The sequence below is a fragment of the Magnolia sinica genome, chromosome 9 (assembly GCF_029962835.1).
Source record: "Magnolia sinica isolate HGM2019 chromosome 9, MsV1, whole genome shotgun sequence".
Classification (NCBI taxonomy): Eukaryota; Viridiplantae; Streptophyta; class Magnoliopsida; order Magnoliales; family Magnoliaceae; genus Magnolia; species Magnolia sinica.
The window spans coordinates 82,357,515-82,370,111 of NC_080581.1; the positions used below are offsets into that span (position 1 = coordinate 82,357,515).

Genomic DNA, 12,597 nt, shown 5'->3' on the forward strand with positions numbered 1-12,597 from the left:
GAATAGATATTTTGACGAAAGTAGTCTTATATATGGTATTGCTTACGCAATACGAGGGTTTTAACAAATGCCCTATCTAGCCTCCGATACTATAATAATAATAATAATAATAATAAAATTGGAAAGAAATTGTCCTTGCTTGGAGGCCAGTGCCGGCCGTATGAACCTTCTCCTTCCTTTGTTAATTTTTTAAGGCCATTCTTTTTCCTTTTTAAGCATGTCTTCTAAGGACTCACTACTATCACGATCCGACTGCATTTTTTAGTATACGGTCACCTCCATCAACTTATACGACCCTAAAATCAAGTGTTTTTTTTTTCCTTCAACGACTATGTTTCTTAAATATGGAAGCTATTGATAGGTAAAAGACATTTTGAATAGATTTTTTTTTTTTTATAACAAAATAACATTTTCTTAAAAATGACCGTCGCTTTTGGTTGTGAATAGAGACGGATGGCCATGGTTGTTGTTGCGGGGATAAGTGGACTTTAAGGTGGAGATATATATATATATATATATATATATATATATATATATATATATATATATATATATATATATATATATTGTGGTTGTCATGTGGAAGATAATGAAAGAGATAGAATTTGAATTTTATAATGTACTACCATGGAAGACAATGAACAATATCATTTGTTAAGGGTTGAGGTTGTGTGTTAAGGGTCTAAGCCATGTTTGTCATGTATTAAGTATTGAGTTTGTTATGTGTTAAAGGTCTAGCTCATAGTTGTTATGTGTTAACAGTCAAGGTTGTCATATGGTGAGAGTCGAGGTTGTAGTTATTATGCATTAAAGTCGAGGTTGTCAAGGTCTATATTGTGGTTGTTATGTGTTAAGGGTCAAGGTTGTAATATGGTAAGAGTTGAGGTTGTCATATTATAAGGGTTCAGGTTGTCATGTGTTAAGGATTATAGAGCCTACCGTGGGATATGTATCGAATCCATGAGTCAAAAAATGAGTTACATCAGAAAAAATTCTATGAGCTCAACAAGTTTTTCAATGGTAGGTTTTGAATCTCGTTGCTTTTTATGGTGTGGTCCATTTGAGCCTTTGATATGCCTCATTTTTGGGCTCATGCCCTAAAATGATCTTTCAAACTGGATGGAAGGCATGGATAAAATACATACATTAATGTGAATTTAGAGTAAAAGCTTTTTGGGGAAGGTTCCTACACCAGAAGAAGCTATGTTGGTCCCACCATGATGTTTGTGAGAAATCCACTCCATTGATCCGTTTTGGAAGATCATGTTAACACATGAGACCAAGAATTAGACAGATTTGAAACTCAAGTGGGCCATATGACTGAAAACAGTAGATAGGGATTGCCTACCAATCAAACCATTTTAGGCTCCACTATGATGTTTTTATGTAATTCAAACAATTCATAAAGTCACCCAAATGCATATAAAGTCTTTACTACAGGGATGACCTGAAAGAATAAAAAATATTAGCTAGATCCAAAGCTTCCGCAGCTCCATGAATGCTTCAATCCTGGACTTATGATGTCTAATGTTTTCTATTTTGTGGCCCACTTTAGCTTTGGATCTACCTTATTTTTAAGCTCTTGTTATAAAATGATTTGGCAAAACATTTGAAAGGTGTGAATTTCATACAAACATTATAATGACCCCCACAATGTTTATCCCATTGGAACCCGGCCCTCTCACCATCACACACTGGGTTCAGCACAAAACATTGTCAAGGGCAAGTAGTTCCAAATTTTTATTTTTTTAAGGTATCAGGGCTAGTTAGGGCATTTTGTAAAACCTTTCAATTTGGCAATAACACAAGGTTAATTTAGTCAAAATCCAAAAAAAATAAAAAATAAAATTATAGACCATCCTTTTTTAGTATTTATTTATTTATTTATTTTTATTTTTTTAAAATTTGATGGCTAATCACCTAAGGGGCCGTTTAGCACCAAAGATTTGAGGGGTTTGCGGGATTTGAGGGGAATCCAAAGCTCCTATTAGATTTGACACATAAAGTAAATGGGGGCTTGAAATTCCCTCGGATGGTTTGAAATACAACATGAAAGTGTAGATTACATCTAGAATTCTTTCAAGAGTTGCATATGTAACATGTATGCCACTAGGTTATTAATCTATCCCACTAATGATATCCCAAGACAATCATATTATCAATTGCATCACTATAAATACTTGAATACGATGATTTGTGCCGTCCAAACAGTGTCCATTTAAACCAATAGTGAAAACTCATTGGTTAGTCACTTAGTTGTGATCTTGTTCTTGTAGCCCATTCAAGACTTGGAATTTCATCATTTGCGTGCAACAGTATATATTTCAACGGGCTTATTACAACCTTTATGTCAAACATTACAAACTTAAGCTAATTATATATATTAAAGTTGATTTAGTAGTTAAATTCAAACCCATGTAAATACACCATATATAGCTACTTTCGAATTAGAGGGGATACTGAATCTAGGATACCAAACAAAACAATGATATCAAATCCCCGAAGTTCCGAATCCATGCTCCTAAACAGGCCATAAGATGTCCAACTATGGCTGCATCGTCAGATAAGGTTGGGATCATTATCAATAGGAAGAACATATTGACAAAATACCTGCGCGTATACTAAAGGGCCCAAATCACCAATCTAGACCGATGAAAAGGCCAAATTATTTGCAAAAAGTTCTGGGTCCCACCATGGACAGATTGGACAATCCTAGCTGTGGACTGATCCAGACTAGTTATCTATTTGACTGACAGATGTGATGACCCCACTGATGGGCTTTATTGAATAATACGGTTCAATCCATCGCAGCTGGGAGGATGGTTTTCTTTGATCACTGGTAGGGCCCATCGCAGATGGTCTAGATAGTCTGGATCGATCCATGGCGGACCGCCGAGACCGTTCCTCAAAAAATACGAGAGACAAAAATGCAAAACAGAAGAAGAAGAAGAAAAGCAACAGATAAAAAGAACCAAAGAAAAGTAAATAATGAAGAAAAGACGACCTTACCAAGGGAGTCGGCGTGATGAGTGGTCCTCATCTCTCACACGTGTGCATTGGCAAACGAAATGGAAATCCCCTCGTTTGCCTATATAATTCCTCCCAACCTTTTCTCATCCCACACATCCCAAATCCACACCCACCACCCCCCCCAAAGCAAATGGATCTCCTCCTCGTATTTCCTATCTTCTCCCTTCTCCCTTCTTTATTAAGGATTCTCTTTCTCTCTTCCCTACTTTTCTTCTCCTCTTTTGTCTTTGCCTCTGAAAACAACAGTAAGGCCTCGCCAACCCAACGTCAATGCATTGAAGGCCATTTCTCTGCATTGCTCCACTTAAAGCAGGGCTTTAACTTCTCTAATGACAGCAAGACTACACTCTCCTCTTGGAATCCTGATAACAGGGATTGTTGCTCTTGGGAAGGCATCACGTGCGATGGTGCCACCGGTCACGTGATCAGCCTCGACCTCAGCGAGCTTAGTATCTACGGTCAGATTGATTTTGAAAGCCTCTTTCATCTTCGAAGCCTGCAGAGTCTCAACCTCGCTTACAATAACTTCGACTCCTCTCCAATCCCATCTGGTTTTGACCAGCTCACCAGCTTGACCCATCTCAACCTCTCTTCTTCAGATTTCTATGGCCAAATCCCATTGGAGATCTCCCTCTTGACCAGTTTGGTTTCCCTCGATCTATCTTATAATCCCCTTCAACTCAATAACCCTAACATGGGAACACTCCTCCAAAACCTATCTAGTCTGAGAGAACTCTATCTCGACTATGTAAACATCTCAGCCGAGGGTGGTGAGTGGGGCCCAGCTGTATCCTCTTCACTCCCTCGTCTCCGCAAGTTGAGCTTGAGTGATTGTTATCTTTCAGGTCCCATTCATTCCTCCCTTTCAAAACTCCATTTCCTAAGTGAACTCGACCTCAGCTACAACAATCCCTTTTCTGTGCTACCCAACTTCATGGGAAACTTCTCTTCTTTAACATCACTGCGTCTCATTGGTTGTGGATTGCAAGGTGAATTTCCGGAGAGTATTTTCAGGCTGCCAAACCTAAAAACTCTCTATGTATCTTACAATCCACTTCTCACAGGTGAAATCCCTTAAAACAATACTCTCCGGGAGCTGTTCCTAACCAACACTGGATTTTGTAGCAAGCTACGGGATTCGTTTGGTAATTCCAAAATGCTGGCCATGTTAGCACTTGGAAAATGCAACTTATCCGGCCCATTTCCATCATGGCTTGTGAATCTCGACAAACTCGTGAATTTGGATCTTTCATCCAATGCTCTCAGCGGACCATTGCCATCATGGCTTGTGAAGCTCGACAAGCTCGAAAATTTGGATCTTTCATACAATGGTTTAAGCGGTCCAATCCCTTCTTCCTATGGCAACGCGCTTCCAAATCTTAAAGAGCTCCACTTTTCCAACAATTCACTTAGTGGGACCATCCCGTCGTTGTTGTTTTCACTCCCGTCGCTACGAGTGTTGGATCTCTCAGTAAACCAATTTAGCGGTCGGCTTGGCGAGTTCCACAATGCATCCTCTTCACCATTAGAGAAAATCTTATTGGATAATAACAACTTGGAAGGGCCTATTCCAAGGTCGATCTTTGAACTCACCAAGCTTACATTCCTCAGGCTTCAATCCAATAGTTTCAACGGCTCCATTCCTTCTTTACATGAAAATGAGCTTTGGAATTGTGAACGCCTTTTCTTGTCCAACAATTCACTTAGTGGGACCATCCCATCCTCACTGTTTTCACTTCCATCATTACGAGTGTTGGATCTCTCAACAAACCAATTTAGTGGCCACCTTGGCGAGTTCCGCAACACATCCTCTTCTCTACTAGAGAAAATCTATTTGGATCACAACAACTTGCAGGGGCCTATTCACATGTCCATCTTTGAACTCACAAATCTTAAATACCTCGTGCTTTCATCAAATAATTTCAGCGGTGATGTGGACCTTGGCTTATTCAAAGTGCTTAAGAAACTCGTTTTCCTTGATCTTTCAGATAATAGCTTCGCAGTCTACGATAGAGGAAGCAATTCTACATCCATATCCTTCCCCCATATTGAACATTTGTCATTGAGGTCTTGCAACATCAGTAAATTTCCAGGCATCTTGAAAAACCAAGAGGGGTTGTATTCTTTAGACCTTTCCAACAATAGAATCAATGGTGAAATACCCAATTGGATATGGAGTATTGGAAATGGGTTTTTGGCTAATTTGAATCTTTCTCATAATGCTTTGGAAGGATTAGAGCAGCCTTCTCCTGATCTTTCCTTAAGTTCATTGGAATATCTTGACCTAAGTTTTAACATGTTAGAAGGCTCAATTCCAATCCCTTCACCCATCATCTATTTCTTTTCACTTTCGAGCAATAATCTTAGTGGAGAAGTTCCCTTGCTGCTTTGCAATTATACATTCTTACAAGTCCTCGACCTATCTGAAATTACTTCAATGGTTCGATTCCGCAATGTTTGGGTGAAGTCAGCGATGCCCTCACCGTGTTGAATCTTGGAGGAAATGCATTTCATGGCACCTTGCTTCAAACATTCAAAGATGAGTGCACTCTAGAGACACTTGATCTCAATGGAAATCGGTTGGAAGGGAAGGTGCCGAGGTCTTTGGCCAAGTGCAAGAAGTTGGAGGTGTTAAACCTTGGAAATAATCAAATACATGACACCTTCCCTTTTTGGTTGGAAAATTTGTCTCAGTTGCGTGTTCTCATCTTGGGATCTAACAAATTTCATGGCACCATTGCACACCCCCTAACAAACCACACCTTTCCACTATTACAAATCTTCGACCTCTCTTCCAATAGCTTCATGGGTAGCTTGCCATCAAATATGTTCAAGAGCTGGAAGGCAATGATGGTGGAGGGAAAATCCCAATCTCAGTTCCTTAGCGCAAAAATTAGAAATGGATACTATCAAGATAAAGTGACTATAGTGAGCAAAGGGCTAGAATTGGAACTGGTAAAGATCCTTACTGCTTTCACGGTAGTTGATCTCTCAAGCAAGCAATTTCACGGGGATATACCAGAATCAGTTGCGGATCTAAAGTCACTGCGAGTGGTTAATATGTCATACAATCGTTTCACAGGCCGAATTCCAGCATCACTCAGGAATATAAAGGATCTTGAATCGTTAGATCTCTCGAATAATAATCTGTCAGGGAAGATCCCTCTACAGTTAACAAAGCTAACATTCCTCGAGGTGTTGAACCTTTCGCAGAACCTGCTTGTAGGAAGCATACCACAAGGCCAACAATTCAATACATTCACGGATAAATCATTTCTAGGGAACATGGAATTATGTGGTCCTCCATTGTCGAAGAAATGCAAAGATGTTGAGGCTTCACCACCATTTGCACAATCACAAAACAAATATGACTGGGATTGGGAATATGCATGGATTGGGTTTGGAATTGGATATGGAGTGGGATTGGGTACTCTTTTCTGGACCCTAGCACTTTGGACAAAGGGAATGAGAGAATACACTATATTCATTGATAGAATGCTTTTGTTGATTTTTCCATGTGAAGCATTTTATTTAATGCAACGATACTAAGAGGATTGGAGCTAGGAGAAGAGTGAAAGAACTCAAGGGAACTGAAGCACCAGAGAAGAAAGATGATGAATCTGCAGCTTGTTGTCCTATATATGCGCTTGTTGGTGTTGTCTTTGTGGTGTCTTGGATGAAGGTGGCAAGGTCGCTATTGTTGTGCCGTCCTCTAGTTGTTGTAGTGGTTGTTGTGGTTTATGTTGTTGTATCAAAATAGTATAGTGTTTTTTTTTTTTTGTTTTTTTTGTAATTTTTAATTTTTATTTTTAACTTGTAGTGATTGTTGTCGTTTCTGTTGTATCAAAATCGTATAATTTAAATAATAATAATAATAATAATAAAAAATAAAAAACACAAACTCACATGCACGCATACTCGCAGGGGGACTTGAACTCAGGACCTTACTGTTGAAACACACTATCTACAACTGATCAATGGGTTGGAACCCAAAGTCTTGTTTTAGCTGTTTTTTTTATAAAAAAATTTAATTTAATTTAATTTTTAAAAAAATCATTATTGTTACATTTACATTCATTCAGGTAGACACCATAGAAAGAAATGGATCTCACCTATCTCATATTTCCAGATTTCCACTAAATAGAGCTGACCAAAAAATAAATAAACAAATAAACTTTAAAAATATATACACGCAAAGACAGATACATGACCCACGCAGGAACCAGACAGCTAGCAGGCCACAGATCAGCAGCTGTACCAAAAAAAAATAAATCACTGGAAGCATTTCTTCGAATCACCGAAGTTCCCAAATTGGGACAGCAGCTAAAAATTCAGCCCCTAAACCCTCCGACCACTGACAAGCAAAAGACTGCCAAAGTAGAGTCTCTGCTCTGAATTTTAAGACCGTATTATCCAGTTAACGAAAACCAACTTCCCTTGAACAACAGGCAGCCTACAGACCACTTCAAATAGGCAGGCAGATCCGCCATGCTGAACTGGGTAAGGCTGTTAGATCACTACCAACGTACCAAGATTTCGAGTCCCAACTATCTGATAAATGGAGGTGGATATTGGTCAATCGCAAAATACTGCCCAAAAACCAACATTTAGCGGCAGATTTTATTTGCTTTTGCGATGGATTATGGTCCATCATAAATTCCCTTTTGCCCCAAGCCTTTATTTATTTATTTTATTCCGTAGAATTTGGTGGAAAATTGTACATTGTAGTTTAAGAAGTGATTTCTAATAGAATTTTAGTGGTTTAATTATATTTATTTGTATCTACTTGTATCAATTGATTGAATGCATCAATTTTTATTTTTTATTTTTTATTTTTTTAATCAATTGAGTGGAATTTATTATTATTATTATTATTATTTGCTTTAAAATTGATATTTAAATGCTTTGCAATATCACATGAAAAATCCCACTCTACATCCTTAGTATTTTATTAAAAATTGAGATTTTACAAAATAAAGTTTGAAAAAAATTTTGAGGTTAAAACAATCCCAGAACTTCAGCGCCAAACAAATAGCAACACCCGCCTTGGACTGCTAAGAAGTTGCGAAGCACCACACCACAAGCCCCATTTGCAATAAAGAAACAAAAGAAAAAGAGGCAAACGCTCCCAGACACCACCCTAATTCCACCATTCGCAAACACTCCCACAGAGCCCGAGACGCCACCCAAAATACAATACCTCAACAATTGCTACCACCACTGCCTGCTGCCTCACCTTCCTTTCTACAAGATCCGCCGTGCAGACTGACGATATAAACTCCTGCAGCAACACTAACAGAATCCTCCAGCCATAGACTCTTGACTCCATCCTACTTCCCATACTTCCAAGAGCTACAAAAGAAACCAAAATCCAATCAGCCACACCTATACCAAGAACCTTCTGGGTACAGAAACCTGGCTGAAGGAAGATTCATGACGCAGGGATGGACATGATAAGGTCGACCACCGTCTTTCTCAGGGGATAATTACTCCAAATCCATGGAGCTTTTCTGGACTCATCGCAGAGAATTCTCCAATCCACTTGAAAAAAAAATATAGAAAATAAGGAAAAAAAAGTTATAATATATAAATTCAAAAAATAAATTGATTGATAAGAAAAATGAATTTACAGTCCTTTAAATAGTCATATCAAACATAGCAAGAAGTTTCAGAATCAAACTCTAACTCAAACTCCCTAAAAACATGATGCTACTATTTATAGATGATAACCAGCTAAAAATAGTGTCCAATTTGGCCTAACCCTGTTATTCTCCTAATTTTTCTAAGCCCTTTTCATGTTCAGCACAACTCCTAAAGCTTAAAGTATCAAGAGTTATGATTGAACTAAAAACTCACTATAAATAGTAAAAACGAAATTAAAATGAACTTTCGACCATCGATCTGATGGAATCTCGCAAATCCGGAGTGGGCGACCAGGCATAGCAGGATGGTTGGCTAAAGTAGCTTCACATACCGAAAATCATATATTGTACATCAAATAACTCATTCCAGTTTGCGAGATAGTACTCCTGCTTTAGGGTTTTGACGTTTCTGATCATGCATCCGATCGGGCCTTCTCTGGTCCATCTTGGCCATGAAAGTGTCCGCCACAATTCATCTGTGGATCGCTGAGAATTCTGATCACCATATACATAGCTAATTAGCAGCCATGGCAGGCGAGCTTAGGTCCAGCACCCACTGATCATGAAGAGCAGGACAGTGAATCTTGTGCAAAAATAGGGTTGATGCATCCAACGATGCTAACCTTCCAGCACCATCTAACCAGAGTCCACCACAGAAGCCTACTGAACATCAAGCAATACAAACACGAGCCGCATCCAAGTCAATGAAACATATCCATATATTCTCAGTGGCAACACACTAACTGGAACCATCGCAGCTTATATTGGCACTCTTTTAAAACTTCTTTCTTTTTCTTTTTCTTCTTGGCAGAAAATCCAGCAGCCCGAATCACCTGCAATGGAAAAATCAAAACAACGCACCCCCTACACAGCACACCTGCTACAGCATGCCACATCCACGTAGCCAACACCAGTATCCAGCACTCATACATGTGGTGTTAAAGTGAAATCCACCCCAACCATTAGGTGAGTCACCTCTTGTTTGAGCTAGGGCCAAAAAATCTACCAATCTTTGTTTCAGTTGGGCCACACGATTGGAAATTTTTTATGGGAAAATCTCACCTTCTATACTATTCGCTAAATGTGATCCACCCATGCGAGCTTGATTGTTTAGCCTTTAAGGATATCTTTTGGTTTCACATCTAATGGGTGTAATGGATTTTACATGCACATATAGGGAGCCCAGTAAAAATCGAGGGTGGACATGTCTCTCCCAACTATTTTCCTTGGTGTGCCTCAATTGAATAACAGATCATCCTGATTTTTTGATTATCAGCCTACATGGGATTACACATATAATGGTCGGAGTTGATCTCACATACACATCAAGGTTTGGCCCAGTAAAATATCACTACTGGCGTGCCTCCCTCACTGGTTCCTAGAAAATAGTCTAGTACCAAGAAAAGATCGATTATTTCGAAGAAAAGATTGATGTCTTCCTGAACGGACTCAGATTGTGTAGTGTACCACACAACATGGGTGTATAGATGGGAAAGATCTGTGGACCTCACCATGATGTATGTGGTCTATCCACGCCATCCATCCATTTTCTCATATTACTGGAAGGCATGGCTCCAAAACAGAGGCTGATCCAAAGGTGTGAATCTCACCAAAAGAAACAGTGGGAAGAATGATGCTCGTGTTGACATCTTCCTAGGGCCCACCATGATGTTTATTTTCTATCCAACCAGTTCATAAGGTCATACAGACTTAGATAAAAGAAGGGACACCACAAATATCAACTTTATCCAAAACTTCTGTGAATGCCAAGAAGTTTTTGAAGGTAGGTGTTCACAACTCCAAGTGTACTGTTGCGATACAGTAATAATCTCAGTGAGATCGAGGTCGAATTCATAGGGACTAATCTCATGTGTATTCTAAAAGCAATTAGAAGTAGAACTAGAAAAAGATATGAATCTAAATCTGAAATTAAATGGAGTAATTGTGAAGTGTGTAATTAGAAACTTAAAAATTCAAAGGTGGGAACTAGGATTTCTAAGGATCCACTTGTAGTAATCGGGGTGATTCTTTACTTGATTCAAGTAACACAATTGGAATTTGAGTCATTTCCTACCCAATTGGAAGATATAGCAATTAAGATCAAATCTGAACTTCCTTTGACCTAATTCTCAAAATAGGAGAATTATGATAATTGGCAGGGATTCCATCACCAAACTATGCCCATGAGACGATGACAAACAAGAGGATTTACCAATCCCATAATCTCAAAATAAGAAAAGAAGATACTCAAAGCTATTACAGATCTACTATAATTTAAGTCACAATAAATCATTAAAAACTGAAAGTATTCCTTAAATATCAAGCTAGAATCAAAATAAGTTTAACATAAACATGAATCAAAGCAATAAAAAAATCACATCATGCTACAAGCTTCACCTCTTAGCCTTAGTTAAGAAGTTTACCCAACCATAGACATGATTGGACCAAAGTTTCTTAAGAAAAACATGAAAACAACTAATGAAGAAGAAGAAAAACTCTTGACGACGGCTTCTCCACCATTTTACTCCACTCCTTAAACCTTAGAAGATGCCCAAGAACATCCTAGGGAGTCCTATTTATAGTCGTGGAACTCCAACTTTCGCATTGGAAAACTCTAGAAACCGCCTCAAATTTATGCAGTTTGCTAAAATAAACTTCACTCTGCGCAGTTTCTCAAAATAGACTTCATTATGTGCAATTTCACAGAATAACCTAGAGTTTCAGAATATACTTTTTCAGGACGATTTCAAGATTTTTTTTCTCCACTTCAAATCTTTGATTCTCTTCATTCCTTGGTTTTTTTGGATCTTTGGCATTTGAATTCTTCAATCTTGGTTTCTTAAGATCCATCCATTGCCTTGGTAATTGTTTAGCATCAAATTCATGCTTTTAACACCCTTTTCAATCCAACTCTTAAATTCACTTTACAACACAAACATGAGTAAAATAGAACATTAAGCATTATCATGTTCATAAAATCAAAATATAAATGGGAGATAATATGCAATATTTGACCCTCAACAGTAGGCCTTCAATCCCCACTATTTCTTGTGGTGTGGTCCACTTGAGTGTTGGATTTGCTTCATTTTTTTGGATCATACCCTAAAATGATTTGAAAACATGTATGACCGGCGTGAATAAAACTAATGAATCATGTTGGGGCTAATTTTCAGTCCCTTGTTCTAACATTGCGTGATCCACTTATGGTGGAAATGGATTTCAAATTAACACCATAGGCAGGGCCCATCTGAATCTCCAACCCTTTGCGACCTGAAATCACTCATCTCTCATGGTATTCATCTCTGGAACAGTGGTGCCGCCCGCGCAGACAACCATCCTCCTATTTTTACAGGGCCCACCGTGATGTGTAAGTATGATTCACTCCCATCATTAGATATGTGATTCCACTCCATGCCTAGAGCCAAAAATCATGCCAACCTTTGATTCAACTCAGCCATAGCAAAGGAAACAGTAGGGAGAGATGTCCACCCTTGATTTTTACCAAGCTCAACATGACAAGAATGTGAAATCCGTTCCAACCATTAATATGACACTAAAAATCTATTGCTTATGTCCAAAAATCAAGGGCATACGTGATTCAGGTGGGTCAAACCAATGAAAATAGTTTGGAGGGTGAGTTTTCCTTGTACACTGTTTTCAATCATGTGCTCCACTTGAACCATGGATGAGGCTGACTTTTTATACATGGTTATAATATGGGGTGACTCACCTCATGGTTGGGGTGGATTTCATATTAACACTATGGTGGGGCTACCATAACTGGCTACTTTTCCTCTTAGAATAACTTTTCTCTGCATTGTTATTAAATAGCATTAATTAGTCTTTGAATTAGTTAACTAGTTGTACAAAAATGCAATGTCCAACTAGTTGTGTGTGAGCATATATATATATATGTGTGTGTGTG

The 12,597-nt window shown here is 38.5% G+C and overlaps 2 protein-coding genes across 2 annotated transcripts; both read left to right on the top strand.

Moving 5' to 3' along the window:
• Positions 1 to 3,160: 3,160 nt before the first annotated feature.
• Positions 3,161 to 4,108, top strand: LOC131255245 (receptor-like protein 7). The gene has a single exon (XM_058255938.1). The coding sequence runs from the start codon at positions 3,161 to 3,163 to the stop codon at positions 4,106 to 4,108; it is 948 nt and encodes a 315-aa protein (XP_058111921.1).
• Positions 4,109 to 4,186: 78 nt separating this feature from the next.
• On the top strand, positions 4,187 to 6,579 carry LOC131255246 (receptor-like protein 33). Its single transcript, XM_058255939.1, has 2 exons — positions 4,187 to 5,294; positions 5,498 to 6,579. The coding sequence occupies exons 1-2, from the start codon at positions 4,187 to 4,189 to the stop codon at positions 6,577 to 6,579; spliced, it is 2,190 nt and encodes a 729-aa protein (XP_058111922.1).
• The last annotated feature ends 6,018 nt before the right edge of the window (positions 6,580 to 12,597 follow it).

What these genes read in the sequence shown, in the direction of transcription:
- LOC131255245 (XM_058255938.1), top strand. Translation starts at nt 3,161, where the DNA reads ATGGATCTCCTCCTCGTATTTCCTATCTTCTCCCTTCTCCCTTCTTTA.
- LOC131255246 (XM_058255939.1), top strand. Translation starts at nt 4,187, where the DNA reads ATGCTGGCCATGTTAGCACTTGGAAAATGCAACTTATCCGGCCCATTT. An exon ending in TTCTCCTGATCTTTCCTTAA is followed by an intron (nt 5,295 to 5,497) that starts GTTCATTGGAAT and finishes GTTTGGGTGAAG; the next exon opens with TCAGCGATGCCCTCACCGTG.